This window comes from Tarenaya hassleriana, unplaced genomic scaffold, assembly GCF_000463585.1.
Source record: "Tarenaya hassleriana unplaced genomic scaffold, ASM46358v1 Cleome3, whole genome shotgun sequence".
Classification (NCBI taxonomy): domain Eukaryota; kingdom Viridiplantae; phylum Streptophyta; class Magnoliopsida; order Brassicales; family Cleomaceae; genus Tarenaya; species Tarenaya hassleriana.
In genome coordinates this window covers 2,961,881-2,984,646 of record NW_010966177.1, presented here as the reverse complement: position 1 = coordinate 2,984,646, position 22,766 = coordinate 2,961,881, and the positions used below count along the sequence as shown (strand labels likewise).

At 42.9% G+C, this 22,766-nt stretch overlaps 8 protein-coding genes across 10 annotated transcripts in view; 6 read left to right on the top strand and 2 right to left on the bottom strand.

Annotated features, from left to right (window-relative positions):
* Positions 1–118: 118 nt before the first annotated feature.
* On the top strand, positions 119–2,605 carry LOC104819024 (peroxisomal membrane protein 13). 2 transcript variants are annotated; one of them, XM_010548883.2, is made up of 5 exons: positions 119–227; positions 1,015–1,251; positions 1,362–1,663; positions 1,831–1,923; positions 2,056–2,605. In XM_010548883.2, the coding sequence occupies exons 1-5, from the start codon at positions 209–211 to the stop codon at positions 2,293–2,295; spliced, it is 891 nt and encodes a 296-aa protein (XP_010547185.1). In that variant the 5' UTR covers positions 119–208; the 3' UTR covers positions 2,296–2,605. The 2 variants fall into 2 exon arrangements, with proteins under 2 accessions (XP_010547185.1, XP_010547186.1); XM_010548884.2 differs by having other exon boundaries at positions 121–227; positions 1,018–1,251.
* LOC104819025 (F-box/LRR-repeat protein 12) lies at positions 2,597–4,704 on the bottom strand. 2 transcript variants are annotated; one of them, XM_010548885.2, is made up of 3 exons: positions 4,534–4,704; positions 4,127–4,188; positions 2,597–4,053 (listed from the first exon to the last, which is right to left on the bottom strand). In XM_010548885.2, exons 1-3 carry the CDS (start codon positions 4,550–4,552, stop codon positions 2,818–2,820), a joined length of 1,317 nt encoding a protein of 438 aa, XP_010547187.1. In that variant the 5' UTR covers positions 4,553–4,704; the 3' UTR covers positions 2,597–2,817. The 2 variants fall into 2 exon arrangements, with proteins under 2 accessions (XP_010547187.1, XP_010547189.1); XM_010548887.2 differs by having other exon boundaries at positions 4,140–4,188.
* Positions 4,705–4,858: 154 nt separating this feature from the next.
* LOC104819016 (60S ribosomal protein L5-2-like) lies at positions 4,859–7,198 on the top strand. The gene is made up of 9 exons (XM_010548876.2): positions 4,859–4,966; positions 5,383–5,452; positions 5,538–5,629; positions 5,755–5,881; positions 5,982–6,061; positions 6,142–6,258; positions 6,365–6,499; positions 6,598–6,767; positions 6,859–7,198. The coding sequence occupies exons 1-9, from the start codon at positions 4,964–4,966 to the stop codon at positions 6,977–6,979; spliced, it is 915 nt and encodes a 304-aa protein (XP_010547178.1). The 5' UTR covers positions 4,859–4,963; the 3' UTR covers positions 6,980–7,198.
* A 1,226-nt stretch (positions 7,199–8,424) lies between these two features.
* LOC104819015 (formin-like protein 10) lies at positions 8,425–12,526 on the top strand. The gene is made up of 5 exons (XM_010548874.2): positions 8,425–8,511; positions 9,216–10,817; positions 10,895–11,079; positions 11,178–11,422; positions 11,510–12,526. Exons 1-5 carry the CDS (start codon positions 8,480–8,482, stop codon positions 12,236–12,238), a joined length of 2,793 nt encoding a protein of 930 aa, XP_010547176.1. The 5' UTR covers positions 8,425–8,479; the 3' UTR covers positions 12,239–12,526.
* A 107-nt stretch (positions 12,527–12,633) lies between these two features.
* On the top strand, positions 12,634–14,445 carry LOC109116913 (probably inactive leucine-rich repeat receptor-like protein kinase At5g48380). Its single transcript, XM_019203245.1, has 2 exons — positions 12,634–12,661; positions 13,630–14,445. Exon 2 carries the CDS (start codon positions 13,667–13,669, stop codon positions 14,366–14,368), a length of 702 nt encoding a protein of 233 aa, XP_019058790.1. The 5' UTR covers positions 12,634–12,661; positions 13,630–13,666; the 3' UTR covers positions 14,369–14,445.
* Positions 14,446–14,553: 108 nt separating this feature from the next.
* LOC104819014 (probably inactive leucine-rich repeat receptor-like protein kinase At5g48380) lies at positions 14,554–17,412 on the bottom strand. The gene is made up of 3 exons (XM_010548873.2): positions 17,189–17,412; positions 15,995–16,942; positions 14,554–15,844 (listed from the first exon to the last, which is right to left on the bottom strand). The coding sequence occupies exons 2-3, from the start codon at positions 16,829–16,831 to the stop codon at positions 14,834–14,836; spliced, it is 1,848 nt and encodes a 615-aa protein (XP_010547175.1). The 5' UTR covers positions 16,832–16,942; positions 17,189–17,412; the 3' UTR covers positions 14,554–14,833.
* Positions 17,413–18,550: 1,138 nt separating this feature from the next.
* Positions 18,551–21,835, top strand: LOC104819013 (FRIGIDA-like protein 3). Its single transcript, XM_010548872.1, has 4 exons — positions 18,551–18,724; positions 19,398–20,458; positions 20,659–20,831; positions 21,189–21,835. The coding sequence occupies exons 2-4, from the start codon at positions 19,405–19,407 to the stop codon at positions 21,576–21,578; spliced, it is 1,617 nt and encodes a 538-aa protein (XP_010547174.1). The 5' UTR covers positions 18,551–18,724; positions 19,398–19,404; the 3' UTR covers positions 21,579–21,835.
* Positions 21,836–22,074: 239 nt separating this feature from the next.
* Positions 22,075–22,766, top strand: part of LOC104819011 (TPR repeat-containing protein ZIP4) — a 3,710-nt gene continuing 3,018 nt past the window's right edge. The window contains exon 1 of the mRNA XM_010548869.1: positions 22,075–22,737. Within this exon, the coding sequence (XP_010547171.1) occupies positions 22,115–22,737 (623 nt within the window). The 5' untranslated portion in view covers positions 22,075–22,114. The remainder of the gene's footprint in view (positions 22,738–22,766) is intronic.

Genomic DNA, 22,766 nt, shown 5'->3' with positions numbered 1-22,766 from the left:
TTCCCAAATTAGTTTTTTTTCCCAGGAAAAATATGATAATTAGTTACAAATATCGGGGCAGAAATGCAATAAGCTAAAAGTAGAACGTGATCCGTTTGTTCTCTCGCTTCTCGAGGTCCCCGCCTGTCTTCAAGACTCAAGTCTCTCTCTCTCTCCGCGCCTCAGGTTTGACGGTGGAGATTACAAGGGCTCTCGAATTGTCTCAGCCATGGCGTCTCAGCCATCAGGTTCGGTGATCTTAATCTCGTAGCTTTGATTCTTGTTTCTTGGTGTCAACGATTGAATTCTTTTTCTGCGATTCTGGGAAATTTGATGGATTTTCTCAAGCTTTCTGCTTCCAAGTCGTGAAATTGATCGACTTTTATATGTTTTTGAAGTAAAATTACCGTTCTTATCAATCGATTGGAATTGAATTGATCTTTTTGTTCACTTGATATCATTATAGAGGGAGAGAGACCTTTAGGGTTTCGCCGCACCTGTTTCGCTATCTTTGTTAGGAGTCACAGCTGGGTTTCGCAATCATTTCCTTAAAGCTTTGTTTTGTGGTTTAAGCTTTGGTTACGCATTTCAGCTTCATTTCTACAAACTCTAAATTTTTATGGAAATGGCTCTTTGGATTGTGATCTTATCAGTGTTCTTCCATTAGTGATAAGCTGTTTCGATCCTGGTTCTCTTGACTATAGTAGCTGAGATTTTCAGATGTTGATGGTCTTTCTGTTCTAATCGGAGGCTTTATCATTTGATGGCTGCAATATGTGTTAACTGTTCATGATTCTATCATACTCTGTTCTTTGGGTGGCGTTTTGATGGCTTTTTCTGTCTCTGTTTCATATGTGTCATCTCAAATAATTCAAACAACTTTTGCATTAATGTCAATTGTTCTGTCAATGAGTGATTTGGAGTTTTCTTGTATAATGTGTCCTCAATCTGCTTTTCATATGATGGGATTTTACTATTTCTTTTTGAGAATTTATCATGTTTTTTGAAAAATGTAATAACTTCAATTTGTTGCAGCAGGTGGCAGCCCTCCTAAACCCTGGGAACAAGCAGGGGGCACATCTGGTCCTTCACCTTTCAAACCTCCTACAAACGGCAGCACGACTGATGCCGTTGAGTCTTCTGGCACCGCCAGACCTGGTGAAATAGTTACCTCTGCAAATAGAACCACTACAGCTGCTAATACAAATGCTCTTAGTAGGCCTGTACCGACTAGACCTTGGGAGCAACAAAACTATGGGAGCACATATGGCGGTATATTTATATCTTTAGGATGATTCCTAGGGATGCATTCTTTCGGTGTTTGGATTTATGGAATTGATAGAACAGAAAGGTTAATATTGTTTATGTTATATGTATTGCAGGGTATGGTTCAAATCTAGGTATGAATTCTGGTTACGGTTCAGGCATGTATGGTTCATCATACGGTGGGGGATATGGTTCATCATACGGGAGTGGAATGTATGGTAGTGGCATGTATAGGGGAGGTTATGGTGGTCTCTATGGAGGTTCTAGCATGTATGGGGGAGGAATGTATGGTGGTGGATTTGGTGGTTCTATGGGTGGTTATGGTATGGGCATGGGACCTTATGGCGGCCAGGATCCAAACAATCCCTTTGGTGAACCTCCCTCTCCTCCAGGATTTTGGATATCATTTCTTCGAGTGGTAATCATCTCTTTCCTACATAATATTCTCGGTTTCTAATTGGGAAATGATTTGGCTGCACAAACAGAAGCCGAGACAAATATTTTTGTAGCCATTAGACATGTTAATCATCTAGACTGTCGCGTACAAGTATAACATATCTACACTTGCATCCATTTTGGTGGCAGATGCAAGGTGTTGTGAATTTCTTTGGCCGTGTAGCTATGCTGATAGACCAAAACACACAGGCATTCCACATGTTCATGTCTGCCCTCCTCCAGGTTATTCGGTTTCCTTCAACCAACCTATCTTTTTCCGTGTTTCTGCAACCTTGAATTTCCTCTTTGTAAACCGATTCATCTGCCTCTACAAGTCGTAGTTCTCATTTCAACCGTTCAAATTCTTGCTTGCAGCTTTTTGATCGTGGGGGTTTGTTATATGGGGAATTAGCGAGATTCGTGTTAAGGATACTTGGGGTCAAAACAAAACCAAGGAAGATGCATCCTGTGGGGCCTGATGGACTTCCCTTGCCTCACCAGCCGCATGATCCCCATGGAAACCAGAACTATCTCGAGGGACCTAAAATGGCCGCTGCACCAAATGGTGGTGGTGGTGGTTGGGACAATGTATGGGGCCACAATGGCAACAGCTAATGTTCACAATTCGAAGATTTCATTACATCCAAAATGAACATGTAGATAGCAATGCAGACAGCGGTCTTGCCGCTGGTTGGGGAACTACAAAAGCCAGATTGTTTTGTCTCAGATGGAGTCTCCTCTGTCCGGAGAGGAAACTCTCTCTCTCTCTCTCAAAAGCTGCAGATGATGTTGGACTGAGTGATATTAGACTGCGAAAAATCTTTTGTTGCTGTGTTGTGCATTTTTCTTCTTCCGTTGTGTCAGAAAAAATGTGTGATGTAATGTAATGGGTGAAGAACATTAAAGTATCATGCAATTCAATAAAGTGCTCGACTTTTATGCATCAAAATGACTGGTTTTTATACATCAACGTCACCGAAACACCGATCATAATACATCTTGGCTCGGATTGTCTTTCTGACAATATAACTACATTGAGAAAGAACATCCAGGAGACGCGACAAGCAAAACAAAACACGGTATAATGTGCCATTTTTATACCTAAAGTTCAAGATCTGGAAAAAAGATGACACTCGTTCATCCTCGAGTATGCAATGTCCAATCTGGTCCTATAGCCATTGATTCTTCTGCCTTGATTGCGACATTGGCCCTCCGTAATCTGAACATCTCGACTGCTGCAGCCGATACCCTTCCGTTCCCGTTCATGTAGAGGACTTGAAGATTCTTACAACCGTCCCTCAGACCCTGCAAGCCTCGGTCACATAGGTTCCTACACCGGTTAACGTGGAGTTTCTGCAAGTTATGGCAGTTATAGCCAATGGCTTCCCATCCCAAAACCCTAACCTCGTGGCACAGTGCCAAGTTCCACTCGTGGAGCAATGGGCAACCTTTTGCTATAGCTTCGATGGATTGATCACCGACTGTTCTGCACATCCTTAGGTTCAGGATTCTTAGTTTGGAGGCAAGCCCGGAACCTAATTCCGTCAATCCGTCCCTGCGAATGTAGCAACTTGCACCTGAAATGTTTAGAAACTCGATCCCGCCCCCGCTAATGATTCCTGTTACACCCTTTGGCTCGAGCTGGCAAGACTCGGCGTCTACATAGGCCAAAGTTGAGGAACAGCCGGTGAAGCCAACACCGGTTATGCTCTTGCAGTTTGAGATCTTGACCGATTCAAGCTGAGAGCATGCCTGTGAGAGTGCTTTTATCCCGAAATCAGAGACAAGAGGACAGTATGAGAGATTTACACATGATAAGGGCAAGGAGGCCATAGCCAACTTTTCTAACCCGATATCACTGATATTGCATCGGTAGAGACTAATGACTCTTAGATAGGGACAAGAATTAGCAATGGTGGAGATCCCGTCATCGGAAATCCCGAAGCAACAATCCAAGTGAAGACTATGCAGCCTTGCCCCAGGGTACCTAAGGGAGGCGAGACTGGAATCGTTTAGCTCTGTGCAACCGGAAAGGGAAAGATGCTCCAACCACTGAAACCGACTGAGCAGCCTGTGAAAATGATAAGAATTCACATCTTGATTCGTCTGGGACAGGGAAAAACGATCAAGAACCGCGAATGAGCATTGGAACTGTAATGATTTCCGGTTCATGTTTTGGATATTGAGCCAACGGCGAGAAGTTAAACCGAAAGAATCGCGATCGGCAACAGAGTCTAGCCGTAGGAAGATAAAGGCGAGGCAGTCATCTGGAAGGTGGAGGATTGAGGTCGTAAGATCATCAGACACATCTTCCATTTCAGCTTCTTGCTCAACATATACATGTATAAAGAAACTCTTGATCTTCAATTCAAACTGGAGAAACATAAATACACAAGTCAAATACAATTCCAGACATGTCTCATTTTGTTCACAACTGAAACTCGACCTGTTCATAGTACCTGTCACAGGACACATGAGCCCTGTTCTTCATCAACCTAAACGAATCATCTGAAATCAAGGCAGACAAAACATCCATTTTACTTGGTACACACAATAATCGAACCGATCCATAATCAGAAAATGAATTCAATTGGAACCAAGTTCAAAGCGTATCTTCAAATCCAGAGCAGCAATAGCGTAATGGGGCAAGAAGAGTTAAGACAAAACGCATTTTGCAACACCAGACAAAGATTGGGAAAACATATCAAGCTTCAATTTCATGGACTCCTCATGAACAAATCCCTGAATCCGACACCTTTCTAAAAAAACAGACTCAAAAGGCCAAACTTTGAAACCGAAAATCTCCGGAATCAATGTTCGAAATCTAAATTTCCAGAAACAGAGAAGCGGTACCAAAGTTTGAGACAAGCATTGCAGAGATCCGGCGAACGAAAAACGAACTCGAGGGAAGACCATTGGAACAATCAATTTCGCTCAAACCCTAGATCGAAATGCCCCAGATACAAAAGAGCGCTTCTAATTGCATTGTCACAGGCCACTGGAACCATTCCGACCAAATTTTCTGTCTTTTAATTTTTTTTGTTAATTTTAATATTTATTTATTTTTGTATATATTCCCGATTTATCTTGTTTTTGGGCTGTTGTCACCGAGCAGTGAGATTAACATTGCCACGTCTAAACCTAGAACGAATCGTGGCCGTTGATTTATATCACCATACTTCGCTAGGGTTTTAGTATTTTAACATTTCGCTTCTTCGTCTCCCTCCTCTTCGCCAAAGATTTCACATAGTTTAGTTTCGACGGCCTCAACGATCCTTCAGCCATGGTGATAATACCTTCTGTCTCCCTCCCGGTTCTAGATCCTTTCTTGGAGTTACTCTCTTAAGGATTATCAGTGTAACTTCATCAATCAGTGTGATAGATTCGTTTGTTTTTTTCTAGGTTTCGTCATCAAGTTTAGTCATTTACGCTTCTGTTGCTCGCATTTTCGTACTTTTCTTTAGCAGTTTCGATTGTTTGATCATTAGCTTTAGCTGATTTGGAATCTTAGTTTTGAAGTCTTACTGTTTGCGGGGTTCTTTGTATATCCTAGATTCATCGTTCGTAGTTGAATCTTAGATAACCCTATTCTTCAGCAATTGCTGCCATGATTCCATGAATAGAATAGTGTCTTGGGATTTGGGTTATGCTTCTACAGTTCTACTGTTTTCTGCGTGCTTGATGATTGATTTTTTGTTTCAGCCGTTCGTGAAAGCGCAAAAGAGCAAGGCTTACTTCAAGAGGTATCAAGTGAAGTTCAAGAGAAGGCGTGGTATGCTATCTTCTTCATGCCTCGACCGTTGCTATTGTTCTTGGGTTGTCCTTCCAGAAATTTGATCTCTGTTCTACTTTTTCAGATGGTAAGACTGATTATCGTGCCAGGATCCGCCTCATCAACCAAGATAAGAACAAGTACAACACCCCAAAATACCGTTTTGTCGTGAGATTTGTAAGAATCTTAAAACTTATGTCCAGTGTTGTCTTTTGACTGAAGTTCTGCTTATCGATTTTGACTTCTCTAGTTTTTTTTTATGGTCCGAATCTTGGTTTCTCTTCCTGTTTCATCAATAATAGACCAACAAGGACATAGTCGCGCAAATTGTGTCTGCCAGTATTGCTGGTGACATTGTTCTTGCATCTGCTTATGGTCATGAGTTGCCCCGCTATGGCCTTGAGGTGGGGCTCACAAGTTATGCTGCAGGTGTAGTATTAAAACCTTTTCCAATGCTCTCCGATGTTCCCCTTTTTGTCCTATCAATATTGGAGGTATGTTTTCATAAATCTTGATGTTTCTTTTCCAGCTTATTGCACTGGGCTCCTTTTGGCTCGTCGTGTCCTTAAGATGCTTGAGATGGACAGCGAGTATGAGGGCAATGTTGAGGTACTGACTTTTTGTGTATACAGATGTGGCTGAACCCACCCTATCTGGATCATTTGTGAGCCTGTTTATTTTCTGTACAGGCAACAGGAGAGGATTTCTCTGTGGAGCCAACTGACACCAGGAGGCCATTCCGTGCTCTCCTCGATGTTGGTCTTGTGAGGACAACAACTGGAAACCGTGTTTTCGGTGCCCTTAAGGTACTTGGCATTGATCACACATGCTAGTTCTCATGTCAGTCATGGTTGTCTTATATTTTTACTATGGAATTCCCTTCATCGTCTTCTCTCCTTTATTGATTCTTAGGGTGCTTTGGATGGTGGGCTTGACATTCCGCACAGTGACAAGAGGTTTGCTGGGTTCAACAAGGAGAGCAAACAGCTTGACCCTGAAGTTCACAGGAAATACATCTACGGTGGTCACATCGCTGATTACATGAGGGTAAACCAAATGACAGCCTTAAGGATACTCTTTTCGGTTGGATGGCAATCTCTTAAAGATAAGTCATCTCATCTTTCTTTCGCGAGTATAATTTGCAGCTGTTGAATGAGGACGAGCCAGAGAAGTACCAGTCTCATTTCAGTGAGTACATCAAGAGAGGTATTGAGGCAGATAACATGGAGGCATTGTACAAGAAGGTTCATGCAGCCATCCGGGCCGACCCATCCGTGAAGAAATCAGAGAAACAGCCTCCTAAGGAGCATAAGAGGTACTTACAATCACTGGCATCTCACTAGAAAGCAACAAACATATATATATATATATAGTGATCTTATATATGATCGTTATGGTTTGTCTAGGTTTAATGCAAAGAAACTCACGTATGAGGAAAGGAAAGCTCGTTTGATTGAGCGGTTGAAGGCTCTGAACTCTGCGGGTGGAGCGGGTGACGATGATGATGAGGATGAAGATGAAGAGTAAACCAGAATCACACCCTGTTGTGCTGCTAGGGATTTTGTTTTGCGTTGCTGTCGAGGTTTATATTTTTACTCAGTGTCTTGACGAACCAAGCATTGTCCTTTTTGGCTATGTAGTCTTGAAGCTGTCTTGTTATGTCTCAGAGGCCTTTTTTCATGAGATTCATAATATGGTGGTTTGTTAAATCTAACATAATATATAAGCTGCGGAATTTTAAATGAACTTGTGTTATATGAATTTGAAGATACTTGGAAGATTGCAGAATTATTTTAGTATTTATCCGGAAAATTTTTTAAAAAAATTGAAATTTTGTACGTATTAGATATATAGATTCTAATATCTTAGTTCTGTCTGGTAACATTAGAACAGAGTATTGTATAGTTTAATGAAGGGATTAAACCGATTTGAACCGAGCAGGCAGAACCGAGACTAAACGGGTCGGTTTAGAAGCTGAAGATCCTGAAATCAATTCGAACCGAGCGGTTCGGTCTAAGCCGGTTTGAACCGAACAGAGTAAGTAAATGTTTTTCCTGCTTCGTTGTGTGTATTTAAACTGTTTTACTAATTATTGTTTTTCTCTTGGTATAAACAGATAATGGAGCTTGAGGCCTCATCTATGGAGGGACCAATATAGAACCACCAGGCTCTCTTTAACAGTAAACTTGATGAAGATGAAGGGGAAGTCTTCTTCTATGTTCTTAATGCCAAGAAAATCCTGAGAATTTGAGAAGAGCAGTTCTCTTTCTTGTATGTTGTTGCTTGGTGTTGGGCACCGGTGAAGGTAGGGAGGCCAATAACTGCACCTGCAAAAAGGCAACACTGGCCGCCACCCACATCTTCAAACCAAGAAAATCTCTTGCTGGTCACTACAGCTCAAGCCAAGTTGACAAACCTTTTTCCTCAATGCTCTCTGCATTTAATCAAGTAAGAAAATTTAATCATCCAGAGAGTTTTTCACTGCCTCTCGACATTTGTCTGTTCCTTGATAACATGTGTAAGCATTGATTCTGAAATCTGACAACAGTTAAGAAACATAAGTCTTCATATCCAGTTTGGTTTCACACGTTAGCAGGAGCACAGGAAGCCCTTGCCCTCTTGGCCCACTGTCTGAATCTATGATTGATGGGTTTTTAGAATAGTGAAAAAGAAAGATAAATATGATAAAGGGCTTGTGAAAAATTCCAACTTTTCACTTGTTTTCATGCAAAACAGTACAAATTTCCAAACTTTTGATGTTTTCCATAAAAAAAAATTTAAAAGTTCTGTATAGGGGGAGAAAAAGTCAAAAAGATTCTTTTGAAAGAAAGGCCTCAAAGTTGCTTCATGTAATTATTGCGTATATAAAATAATTTCACATTGGATTTTCATTTTGAAATTATTAAGTGTATATAGGAGGAAAAAAAATATTATTTTTAAATGCCATCAACTTCTTCACCCAAAGTGCGAAGGACACTCTCTCACTGGTCACTGCACTCTCCACTCTGCAGACAAAAAAGTTGCACAATGCATGGCTCTTTATTGTTTCCACTGTTCACCATCTTCTTCTTCTTCTTCCTGTTATCCTGCATTTTGAAATTATTAAGTGTATATAGGAGGAAAAAAAATATTATTTTTAAATGCCATCAACTTCTTCACCCAAAGTGCGAAGGACACTCTCTCACTGGTCACTGCACTCTCCACTCTGCAGACAAAAAAGTTGCACAATGCATGGCTCTTTATTGTTTCCACTGTTCACCATCTTCTTCTTCTTCTTCCTGTTATCCTGCGCCCCCCCCCCCTTATTCTGCGCCTCTGCTGCCAGTCTCCGCCGTCTGAATCTATGATTGATGGGTTTTTAGAATAGTGAAAAAGAAAGATAAATATGATAAAGGGCTTGTGAAAAATTCCAACTTTTCACTTGTTTTCATGCAAAACAGTACAAATTTCCAAACTTTTGATGTTTTCCATAAAAAAAAATTTAAAAGTTCTGTATAGGGGGAGAAAAAGTCAAAAAGATTCTTTTGAAAGAAAGGCCTCAAAGTTGCTTCATGTAATTATTGCGTATATAAAATAATTTCACATTGGATTTTCATTTTGAAATTATTAAGTGTATATAGGAGGAAAAAAAATATTATTTTTAAATGCCATCAACTTCTTCACCCAAAGTGCGAAGGACACTCTCTCACTGGTCACTGCACTCTCCACTCTGCAGACAAAAAAGTTGCACAATGCATGGCTCTTTATTGTTTCCACTGTTCACCATCTTCTTCTTCTTCTTCCTGTTATCCTGCGCACCTCCCCCCTTATTCTGCGCCTCCCCTGCCAGTCTCCGCCGTCGGCTCCTCTACGATGCCGCCCTTCCTCCGCCGGAGGTACCCTCCTCCACTTCTACCCCCGGTGGCTCCCCGTTTTTTCCATTGTACCCCGCAGTCCCTCCGCCGCCTCCTCCGGCGACATTCGCCACTTTTCCGGCGAATATCTCCGCCCTCGTCCTTCCTCGCTCCCCGAAACCCCAACCTGGTTCCCGGAAGCTTCTAATCCCAGCTATCTCCGCCGTGTTGTCCATTGCCACGGTCACCGGCCTCGCCTTCTTCCTATACGGACGCTGGCGTGGGCAAAACGGTCGTTTCAAAGAACGACCCAAGGGCTCTGCTTCAGACAATGACAACAGTAGCAGCCATGAACTCTGTCAACCGCAGAGAAATACCGCCAACAAGCTCTCTGTAACTGTTAACACCTCCGAGGTTCTCTACCTGGGCAATGTCGTGACTTCGCAGTCTGCAGAGGATCAGGGAGACAACAGGATCAGTGAATCCCTGTCGGGTTTCTCGAAGCCAGAGTCGCCGGAGATCCGACCGCTTCCGCCATTGCCGGTATTTAGTTTCGAGCAGAAATATGTAGCAGCGGATTCTCTCACCGAGGAAGAAGGAAACGAAGAAGAGGAATTCTACTCGCCTCCGGCATCACTGGCTTGTACCGAGAGCTCGACCCGACCTGGATACGGGCCTGGGATCGTGGGTCAAGAACACGGACCCAGTAACATTCCGTACAGTACTTGCTCCTGCTCGTCCTCCAGTTCTGGTTCTCCGGCGAGGTCACTGTCTGTCACGATTTCACCGCCGATGAGCTCGACGGTTCGACAGAGAGACTCTGATGTGTCGTCAGAGCAAAATCCTCGGTCTCCGTCGCTTTCAGTAGCCTCTCCATCGCCGGACAGAGGAGCGACGAGAAGCCATAACAGAAGTGGGTCTCTGAGGATGTTTAGCTTCTGGAACCAAAATGTGGGGTTTCCTCGGATTTCTTCAGCTTCTTCATCACCCGACAGAGGTACGATAATAACACCCGATGCCTGTGGGCGTTCTTCGCTGTATTCTTCCGTTTCCACGTCGCCGGACGGAGTTTTCAGGAAGTTTCTCGAATGTTCGCCGCCAAAATGGAACGACTTTAATCGAAATGTGCAATCTGTGTTGCTGTGTCCGAATTCAGCATCACCAAGAAGAGATTTTGTAATCAACCTTGATAAATCTTCTGAGAGTCTGAATCCTTCCGGGGAAATTCCAGATTTTTGTAGAAGTGAACCGAGTGAACCAGCCCCTCCTCCTTGTCGGCCACCGCCTCCTCCGCCGCGAGAGCAGCCTCTTTCGAGCCAGAGAGTCCCTGAGCCGCCGCCTCTTGTGCCGCCATCGCTGCCCTTTGTGCTCCAAAAGCCGTGGAAAAAGCATTCTTTCTCTGAACTACCACCGGGTACTTCTGAAGCAACAGAGCAGAAAAAGACAAAGCTGAAACCGTTGCATTGGGACAAAGTCCGAGCAAGTTCTTGTCGGAGAACGTCATGGGATCGTCTTCGTTCCAGCTCGTTCAAGTAAGAGATGTATTGTTACTGCTTCGACTTCGTTTTCTTTGTGTTCACTTATTAAACAAGTCTGTTCTGTGTGGCAGGTTGAATGAGGGGAAGATTGCCAACCCCTCAGGTTCAAACTCAAAACAGAGGAGTTGGAGCTGTGATGCTCCGATTCTAAATCAAGAAAACAGAGTTTTAGATCCTAAAGGGGATCAGAATATCGGTATTCTTCTTAGAGCGCTTAACCGCACCATGAGTGATGTCTGTCAAGCCCTTGTAGATGGTAAATTACCCTTTGGAAACCCTATATTGTTGTTAGTTGTATCTTCTCAGAAATGTGTCTGTAGAATCTGAATGTGTTTTCTTTGGTTTCTGGTTTAGGTGATTGTGATGCACTCGGAGTTGAACTCCTTGAGAGTTTATCAAGAATGGCTCCGAGTCAAGAGGAAGAGTTGAAATTGAAGGAGATTGACGATAATTCATTGATCAGACTTGGCCCAACTGAGAAATTTCTCAAGGACGTGCTTGATGTGCCTCTCGGGTTCAAAAGGGTTGATGCATTGATCTATGTGGCTAACTTTGATTCCGAGGTTGAATACCTGAAAAGATCATTCGATGTTATACAGGTAAACTGATGCCTGGACTGGACAATGTGGGATGTAGAAGTTTGTGTGTTGGTAAATTTATTTCTCACGAACTATCCGCTTTTGTAGGCTGCTTGTGAGGAACTGCAGAATAGCAGAATGTTCTTGAAACTTCTCGAAGCTGTCCTGGAGACAGGAAACAAGATGAATGATGGAACAAACCATTGTGATGATCATGTCTGCAAACTCGACATTCTCCTCAAGCTCGTCGATGTAAAGGGTACAGATGGAAGAACCACTCTCTTGCGTTATGTACTTCAGGAGATCATAAAATCAGAAGGTGCTCGTCTCTCAGACACCGTCAAGTTTTCAGATTCTTCCACGAATGAAAAAGAGGAGGAAGCCCGTTGCAGGAAGCTTGGTTTGCAACTGATCCAAAGTCTCAGTTCAGAGCTGGCTGATGTCAAGAAATCTGCAGACATGAACTACTGTGTCCTAGAAAGCCATGTCTCAAAGCTTTCTCAAGGAATTGATGGAATCAAGGAGATTCTGCAACTGAGTGAGGGGATTGGATCAACCGAAGGGCAATGGCGGAAATTCAGGGAATCCATGCGCCGGGTTTTGGAAACCGCTGTAGAGGAGATTAAGAAGATTGAAACTCGAGAAAGTTCTGCACTTTCTGCAGTGAAGGAGATCACAGAGTATTTCCATGGGGATTCAGCCAAGGAAGAAGCTCATCCATTTCGAATCTTCGTGGTTGTGAGAGACTTTCTCGCCATTCTAGACCAGGTTTGCAAGGAAATCGGGGAATCGAGAGAATATGCAATCCCCTGTTTCTCACATAGTCTTCACTCATAGTGAAGAAGGCCAAGTCTATCAGAGACTGATATGTTATGTTATCTGTTAGTATGTGCCAAGTCCGTAAGGGTTTCCACCAAAGAAATGAAAAGATGATGAGGAGCCAATCGTCGAGAAGATGTGCCAAGTCCGTTGTTTTAGCAGCAGATTTGATCTTTGATGTATTCAAGAAAACATCAGCTCATGGAATGTTCTTCTATGTGTCATCTGATAGAGCTATGACTTGGTCCAAAGCCTTTATCCATGTGTGATCAATAAACAAGTAAATGAATGTGTTATGTTTATAGAGGGTAATTATGTTATCTCATTAAACTCATTGGACATAGGAGAAGACTTTGGCTTTTCAAAGTCTTGCAGTGAATGGTGGGTTTGATTTAGCTGTGATGCCTTTAAAAGTCTCCCACAATATCAGTTCCTGTAAAGGTTCAAAGCAATTCGTTTTGTTCTTCTTTTTCTTTTGGGTTTCGTAGGCAAGGTAGACCCCGAGGCATACCTAGATTGGGAGCGCCGTATGGATAACATCTTCGAATGTTATGCATATTCGGATCGACAGAGGGTCCAATATGCCGCTGCTCAATTAGCAGAGAATGCGCTAGCGTGGTGGGATCGGGAAACCACCAAGCGACGACGAGCTCACGTAGAGCAAGTCGGGACTGAGATGAAGGCTCTCATGCGCAAGAGATATGTTCCTCCGCATTTCCACCGAGAACTTCAAAGGAAGTATCGGAAGCTCGCCCAAGGAGCTAGACCAGTGGAAGAATATTTCGAGGAGTTTGAGCATATTAGGAGTCGATTAGAGCTCGAAGAGGATGAGGAGACGGTGATGGCTCAGTTCCTAGATGGACCCCAAGAACGTATTGCTCGCAAAGTAGAGCGTCATCCTTACCGTGATCTCCACGAACTCCTACATTTAGCCGTTCAAATAGAAAGGCAAGATCAAAGGAAACAATCCCGACTAAGTAGAGTAAAATCCCAAGTAGGACCTCCATCATATTCACCAAAGCCTTCGTCTGGTCCTAAGAGAGAAACAACTGAGATTAAAGCCTCCCGTGACTTCCGGGACAAAGGAAGAGCTCCCGAAGCTTCACGAGCTCCGAAGCTACTCCTAGATAACCCTAAGGACACTCGATCTAGAGAGATCATTTTTTATAAGTGTCGGGGCCGTGGACATATGGCTAAGGATTGCCCCAATTGTTGGTTTAGTGCCCCGTCAGGATCCTGATGGACTTCAGCATAACTACGGGCGAAAGCGTCTCATCATAGTCAATACCACGAATCTGACGGAATCCCTTCGCCACAAGTCGTGGCTTATACGTGTGCACGTTGCCATCCATTCGCCAAGTTCTTGCATCATTCACTACAAAATGCCTCTTGTTTTTACTGGTTTCCAGTTTTAGTGATGCGTCCTGGTCTGATATAACTTGCCTGATGTCCTTGAAAGCACAACTTAAGGATCCAAATGGGTATTTGTCCAACTGGGTATTTGGCAATAGCACCCCAGGGTATATCTGCAAGTTCAGTGGCGTGACTTGTTGGCACGACAACGAGAATAAGGTCATGCTCATCAGGCTTCCTGGCTATGGTCTCGAGGGCGAGTTTCCTCGTGGTGTCAAAGAATGCACGAGTTTAACAGCCCTGGATCTTTCCAGAAACAACCTCTCTGGCGCTCTCCCATCTGATATATCTATGTTGATTGGACTTGCTACGACTCTGGACCTGTCCTACAATGGCTTCTCTGGTGAAATCCCCGTCAGCCTGTCCAATATATCCTTCTTGAACACTCTTATGCTTAACGATAACCGCCTCAGGGGTAAGATCCCACCCGATCTAACCTTGCTTAGACGGCTCAAACAATTCTCAGTGGCCTACAATCTCCTCACAGGTCCAGTCCCGGATTTCAACAGCACCAGAATTACTCGGGAGAATTATGATAATAACCCGGGTTTGTGTGGTAAGCCTTTGGATCCTTGTCGTGATTCATCCTTCGAGATGAACAGAACAGGTTTTGCAGTTGGTGCAGCCATCTTTGCACCTGTAGGTGCTATAATTGGCGGTTTCTGCTTTGGCAAGATACCGAGAAGACCTCAAAGCAAAACCCGAACCCATACGAGAAGGCGACCTGTTCCGTGATTTTCCTCCCTTGAGTTTTGTATTATAGAGACCCTGTGTGTTGTCATGTTGAAGTACAATGTAAGGTAATAATGTCATATAAGAGACAAGAGTCCAATGTATCAGAGGATTGGGGTAGTTTTTCTTCTCTGTAATTTGTTTTAGAAAAACACCATATATATATACACACACACATTGGAGGCATATATGGTAATATCACAGACCAAAGTGATACAAAAATTTATTGAACTGAGAACATGGATTCCGAGATTCATGCCACTTCCAGTGACAGACCAAACCAGTTACAGAGACAAGCCAAGCTAAGCTGCTCATTGCAGTAATTTAACATTACAGACAACATTCAGAAGAACCCAGATAAACAATACTTACATACGCGAGAATATGTGTATATATATATATTTATGTGTACTATCACAGCTAAAAAAAGATTTTTTGTGTTTGAGTAAGCTTTCCCCTTGCTCATCATCAGCGAGCAACTATGAGTTCTTCGACGAAATCAGCTCCTCCTGATTCTGTGGGAACCAAGATATCATCCTCGGTGGTGAAGTGGTAGCTCTCGCCAATGGCCCTGAGGAACTGATAGACTTCGAACATGGTAGGCCTCTCCTTAGCAGCGGACAGAACACAGTTGCAAGCCACTTTCAGAACTCTGAAGACCTCTTCATCTACGCCATTGATGAGCAAGGACTTGTCCATTGCATCCCGAAGCTTTGATTCACCCGAGAGCTTTGTGATCCACTCCACGAGGTTCCCCTTGAAGCTTTCTTCTTCGGATTCAGACACTTTGGTAATACTCGTGGGTATTTCACTGGTCACTAGCTCCAGAAGAACAACCCCGAAGCTGTAAACATCTCCTTTGGGAGTGGCCACTAGGGTTCTAGTGTACTCGGGAGCAACATACCCGAATTCTCCAAATTCTCCATTGACGAATGTGCTTAAATGGGTGTCAACTGGGTTCATCAGCCGAGCCAGACCAAAATCAGAGATCTTGGGTTCAAAATCTGCAGACAACAATATGCATTTGGAGCTTATGTTCCGATGAATGATTCTCGGGTTACAGCTGTGGTGGAGCCATGCAAATCCTTTTGCTGCCCCTATCGCGATCTTCAACCTCAGAGGCCAATCCATGGGTTTGGAGGCTTCATCTGTGGGATGTAAGTTATCATACAGGCTGCCCTGCAGCATGTACTCGTATATCAGAAGCCTCTCTTTTTTTGCAACACAGAATCCCAAAAGAGGTACCAAATTTCTGTGTTTTACAGTCCCTAATGTCATCATCTCCGATATAAATTCTTTCTCTGAGTGTTGAGAATCTTGCAGCCTCTTTATCATAAGTGCAGTTCCATCCTCAAGCACTCCTTTGTACATTGCTCCAGTTCTTCCAGATCCAATGATGTTATCTTTGTTGAATTCGTTCGTAGCCCTCATAAGATCACTTAATTTCATCTTCGAAACTGATTTCTCAAACATGGAGACCTGGCAAATCAACACCACAAACATAACTCAGAACAACACAACTACCACAACATGGACCGATACTGTAATAGCCAATTGAGATACATTGAAAATAGCAAGGCAAATGACACTATTTACTATATATGGTTCCACTAATCAATGAGTTTTTACCTTAATGCCTTTTTGTGTTTTCAAGTCCTTTGCCCATTTGTTTCCTTCGGGATCATCGTCCTTCTTTCTAACAACAGCAAATCTACGGAAGTAGATGAACAAACCAATACCCACGATTATTGCTGCGCCAGTCACTCCACCAGCTGCTGCGATAACAATAACTTTGCCACGGGACTTTGAAGTGCCATCACTACAAGGATCCAAAGGCTTACCGCACAAACCCAGGTTATTATCATAACTCTCCTGAGTAATGGTGCTGTTTAAATTCGGGACTGGACCAGTGAGGAGATTGTTGGCCACTGAGAACTTTTTGAGCCGTCCAAGCAAGGCTAGCTGGGGTGGGATCTGACCCGTGAAGCGGTTATCGTTAAGCATAAGGGTGTTCAAGAAGGATATATTCGACACGCTGACGGGGATTTCACCAGAGAAGCCATTGTAGGACAGGTCCAGAGTCGTAGCAAGTCCAATAAAGCTAGATATATCAGTTGGTAGAGTGCCAGAGAGGTTGTTCTTAGACAGATCTAGGGCTGTTAAACTTGTGCATTCTTTGACTCCACGAGGAAACTCTCCCCCGACGCCATAGCCAGGAAGCTTGATGCTCAAGACTCTATTCTCGTCGTCGTGCCAACAACTCACACCACTAAACTTGCAGATATACCCTGGGGTGCTATTGCCAAACACCCAGTTGGACAAATACCCATTTGGATCCTTAAATTGTTCTTTTAAGGTTTTCAGGCAAGCTATATCTGCTTCACTCGCATTGCTCAAACCAGAACAGAACAACAGCAAAAGACAATTACCAACGAAAAAGACGGAAACTAGCCTAGTGACCACCATCTCGAACACAAGCCACCACCAACAGATCACCAAAGGGGCTTATAAACTAAAGAGTTCGACCGAGAACTGTGTATGGTTTCCTCAGATGACCACTCCCCAGAGCATCAAATCCTGAAAGTAAATCAACAAAGACAGACACAAAAGCAGGGAAAAGAGAACATATTTCAGCAAGCTGGTACCAAGAAAAGAGTCCTACCCACGAATAATAATCGCGAACAATCAACTCCTAAGCTGCGAATTCGAAAGAATTTAACGATCCCAACGCAAGTTGACTTTGGAAATGAATATGAACTCGGAGAAAGAGAGAAAACCCCAAGTGAAAAAAGCGAATCTTTAGTCGAGAATCCGAAGACCCACCTGAGAAAATAAAGATCCAAAGACTGCGAAGAGAGCTGAAGGAGCTGCGCAGGATGAAGAAGAAGCAATTCGCATCGCTGAGAGCGAGTGTTTAAGAGGAGGTTGAGAAACTGTGGAAAATGAAGGGACTGCGGAGAAAAGATCACAAATCAAATGGGAAAACAGAGAGAGAGAGAGAGAGAGAAGGAAAGTGAAGTCGTCGTCGTGGTCGTTGACTCAGATTGTTTGAAAATTCAAAATTCGTGTAGACTGGGTTTTGATGGAATTCTAAGGACAGAGTGGGAATGGGAATGCTATGACCCAATATATTTTTTTTATTCAACCAAAAAAATATATATATTTTTTTTAAAAAGTAACTTCTTTGCGCGTTATATTGAATTTATTGGATCTAATACACGAAACGCAATGGATAAAGTTAAAGAAAACGAAAATGTTTTTTAGAAAAAAAAATGGGTTTTAATAAAAACGGAACCAAGTCGAATTTGATCTTGAAACCTAATAATATATTTTATTTAAAAAAAGAATCCAAACACGAAAAATACCCGAGAAAATATTTTATTTGGATCGTTCCGGTTCTAGTTGGTTAATTGGGATTCAATCCTTAATGAACCACAATCACTTGTCACTTCCGAGTAGTAGGCTTTCTTTAACTGGGCCGAGACCTTGTTTTGGGCCGTTAAGCCCGAAAAACGATGTCTCCGCGGCCCAAATGTTATTTTTCTTTCCTCTTTATTTTTTTAATCGTAATTAATTATAGAAAACATGTTTAATAAAAATGAGAAAAATACAATTACTTGATTGCTAAATAATTCAGAAAATATTTAAATTACAGGATTATGTAAGTCATGAGCCACATCTATGCTCTCCATTGTGACAGGACGGATATCAATCATATAATATCTTCTATCAAAATAAAAATTTATATGTTTAATAATCACAAAATTTATTGTCACCTACCTACTTGTGGATTTAATCGGGATATGTTTATTTCATAAAATTAATATTTTCCGTAAAATTTTAAGCTAAAACTCTGAAATACATAATATATATTATAATTTTATGGTAAACATTTTTTTTTTCCTTTAAGAAATGATCAATACTATTGGCAAAGGATTGGGGGAAAAAAGGAAGAACCCGGCAGCTTCAGACAAACGCACGTGGAAAAACTTATAAAGGCACTCCATGTTTCGCTATTGCCACTCCATCATCTCGCCAACCGGTAGGTGGGGGAGAGAGCAAGTTCGCTACCACGGCGCCTGGAAATAGCAAAATTGGTGTGCGCTCCAAAAAAAATGGCAGATTTCAAAAAAAAAAGAAAGAAAAGGTGGTCTCTTATAAAACACTTGGCTTTTGCCTCGCTTCAACTTTCCTCTTTTCTTCTTCACTCGCTCTTCCCTTTAGGGATTTTTTCTCTCTTTTCCACGCCGCTCCAAAAAACTCCCGATCTCTGGAGATGGATCGATGTTCTACCGGTGCTCCTGGAGGATTTTGATTTCTTCTTCGAGCTGTTTCTTTGTTTGATTTTTTTTTCTCCGGGTAATGTTGTTCTGTTCTGTGGTCTTCTTCTATCGTTTGTTTGCTGCAAATTCGTGCTTGTTAGATGCTTGATGTAGCTAGGGTTCTCTGATTTTCTTGTGTAATTATATGAATTTTGCTTGCACGGAGTTGAGTTTTGTTGTCGAAGATTGGTGGGTGTTATAGATTGAGTGGAGATGTCATCAGAATCAGCTACTTTGTTCTCTCATTTCGTCGTTCTTCAGTTCTACTAGCTGGGTTCTTGCTGTTATTCTCCGGTTTTTAGCTTAATTTTCCTTGAAACTCGTGGATGATCGTATATTAGTTTAGTTCTAGAAGATGATTTGTGTTCATGAATTTGGAGGTTTCAGCTGACACTGACAGCCGAGAGATTTGATTCACCTAGATTGGTATGCTCTTGTCTGATTTCGTCTAATTTAGTATCTATGAGCTTTCTTGTTCTTCGATATGATATTGCAAACATGTACGTGATTCTGTTTGTGTGATTAGTCTTAGGGGGTTTTCAGATCGTTTGTTCTGCTATTATGGGAAACTTATGCGATTGTGATTTATCTATGCTTCTGATCCGTATGTTTGGTCTGAAGTTGCCTTATTCCCAATTGAATATGGTTTGCCAGTTTTGTCTTGGTCCAGACTTTCTCTTAATTACAGTTCTTTCTTCTTCTTTCTTTAGATTTTACATGATGGAAGATACCCAGTCAGTTGCTTCGCTCATGGACTCCTCCATGTCCAAGATTCAGCAACTCCAGAAGGCCTTTGCTGAACTCGAAAGCCAGCGTGCCATTACACTGAATCTTAAGTGGAAGGAACTTGAGGAGCATTTTCATGGGCTGGAGAGGTCACTGAAGAGACGGTTTCATGAACTGGAAGACCAGGAAAAAGAGTATGAAACCAGAACAAGGAAAGCCGGGGAACTGTTGGAGAAGAAAAAGGCAGATGTGGACGCCAAGGAGAAGGCTTCACTGGAGAGGCTTCAGAAGAAGAGAGATGCCGCTATGCTTGCCATAACCAGTGCTTTGGAGAAGTACAACAATACGCCATCTGTAGAGCCTACTGGTCTAACCTCTCTCGGTGAAAGTCGGGTCGGTAAGGCTGCAGAGGATTCACCTGATGGCTATATTGCTGACGGTACTGTGGAAGATGTTCAGAACTCTCCCGAGATGGGAAATTTTGAAGTGAAGGCTTATCCTCAGTTACTGAAACTCTGTGAGGACATGGACTCTGTTGGGCTCCATAAATTTGTATCGGATAACCGTAAGAACCTTGCAGTGCTTAAGGAGGAGATTCCATTTGCTTTTAAAGCTGCAGCAAATCCAGCCAGCTTGGTTCTTGACTCTTTGACAGGGTTTTACCCTGTGGAGACAAAAAATTCTGATGGGAAGAAAGGCTCGAACCTATTGGGTATTCGAAGGACCTGTATCATGTTGATGGAGTGCCTTAGCATTCTGTTATCTGGTCTGGACCCAACTTCACTCGCTACTGTCCTGTCAGGAGATATTAAGGAGAGGGCAAAGACTATTGCTGATGGATGGAGGCCGATGCTAAAAACTCTTGACGTTGAAGATAGCAATGGGAATTCGTTGGAGGCTCATGCCTTCTTGCAACTGCTGGCAGCTTTCGGCATTGCTTCTGAATTTAAGGAGGAAGAACTCTCCAAGCTTGTTCCAATGGTTTCTCGACGTCGTCAGGCTGCTGAGCTGTTCCGCTCCCTTGGGCTATCAGAGAAAATGCCTGGTGTGTTATATTCTAATCTCAAGGCTGTGGTTGATTCTCTTACATATTATGAAATTGTGAAGTTTTTCTGTAAATTGCTCAACAGTATCTAATATGAGACGAAATTACCTTGGATCGAACTTTTTCTTAGCCCATCCAAGTTCTCTATCTTCACCGTTGATCTTAATCTATGGTGTTGGGCATTGTTTTCTCTTTTCCAGGTGTGGTTGAAGTTCTTATCAACAGTGGAAGGCAGATCGATGCGGTTAACTTGGCTTTCGCGTTTGAGCTCACTGAACAATTCCCGCCTGTGGCTTTATTGAAATCCTACTTGGCCGAGGCAAGAAGAGCTTCTTCCCAAGGCAAACCAGGCAATGCATCTCCCACTGTTGAGGCAAGTTCTCTGTCTGATCCTCATGCATTACATTGTTCAGAATGTATTATCTTTCCAGAGAAAAACAACTTCCATGAATTATTCAGGTCAAATACTAGTATATCTGTCTGAACGGTATTGAGCTCTTTGTTGTCTGAACCATATTGAACCCTTAAACTCGTAGGCCTTTCCAATTCAGGACATTATCGATTACTCAGTATATTATCTGATACCCTATACTCATATCGGTGTATCCATCTGTCTTGTTCTGTATATACTAGAATCTGTCCATCTCTAGCTCAGTTTGCTGCAATTTGATCAAGCCAGACAAGCCTGCATGATAACCAATTAGCATAGATACGTGTTTTGGCGTTGTAGGATGAGTTCAACGAGCGAGAGCTCGCAGCCCTGAAAGCAGTAATCAAGTGCATCGAGGAGCATAACATGGAGGAGCAATACCAGGTAGACCCACTTCAAAAACGGGTCATTCAACTCGAGAAAGCGAAAGCGGACAAGAAGAGAGGAATCGAACCCACCAAACCCCAGCCGAAACGACCACGTGCAAGCCACGGTGGTCAGCCCCGAGCCGCAGCTAACCCAGCCAACGGCGGAGTCCTGGACAGGTACACGCACTACGTGTACGAGAACAGAGCTTTCCTCAACACAGCACCGTTCATGGCTCCTCCTCCAACGTACGCATTCCACAACGGGAACTTGTACGGGAACTGCTACCAGTACCAGCCTCCTCCTCCTCCTTACTTCCACTAATCCACTGGCTAATGAAGGGAATATGACTGTACTCGTATGGGCAGTTTTTTTTAACCCCTCTAGTCCTTACGTCCTTTGATGTTTCTGTGTACGGATGGTTTTAGTATTTGCTGTTGCAGGACCAAACCCCCGCCAAAAAAAAAATGGACAAATCCCTAAGGTTGTTAACTATATGATATATCCTCAAAATGTTGTACAAGTTGATACTATGGTACCGCCGTTGTTATATATTTATATATACTCTTTTTTTTTATGTAGATGGTTGTCCTATGCTTGTTTTTGTTTGCATGTATATATGTTTTGTTTGTGTGTATATGTGTGTGTACAGTCTTGTATATATGTATTTATCTATGCATATAATTATAATTTAATCATAACTTAAATCACTTCTACCAAAGAGAATCACAAACATTTTCTCTCCCACACATACATATATATATGTATTTATTCAGTAGTCCATACATTTGAATTTTGTCTCAGCTTTTTGAAATTCCTCTCGTCGCCCTCTCTCTGTTGGAGATCTCCCGCCAAAAAAAATGAGAATCGCCGAGATTTCGACGCCGGAGCTCCGGCAAATCCACCGTGAAGCCGAGCCTCAAGCTCACCATCCTCTCCTCTCCGAGATCGAGCTCTCCATCCACCAAGCCGAATCTGTCTCCAAGGATCACCCTCCCACCGAGTCCCTTCCCTCTTCTCTCAGGCAAGCGCTGACTCGGCTGAGTCAACTCGCTCCCTTCCCCAGCAACTCTTTCAAGCTCCACCTATGGAAGCTCAGCTTTCGCCTCTGGAACGCCTGCGTCGACCTCTCCAACGCCGCTTCCCTACGCTCCTCCTCTTCCGCCGCGGCGGAGATCATTGCGAGTTTAAGACATGTCGCCGCCGATATGCTCTTTCTCTCCATTGATGTCACCGGAGTCCCGTCTCCGATGATCAAGTGCTCTCTCTTCTACCACAGGACCGGTCTCATATGGATCAATCTCAAAAATTTCGATCTCGCCTCGAATTGCTTCGAGCGAGCGACCGATATCGTTTCGAAGATCGATATCGGAAAAATTTCAGACGCTGGAGAGAGGAAATTGATTCTAGATCTGAATCTAGCGCGATCGCGCACTGCTTGGGAAGTTTCTGATCGGAATCTGGCTGTGACACTGCTGCACCGAGCGACGAACTTTCTGTTTGGTTCACCTG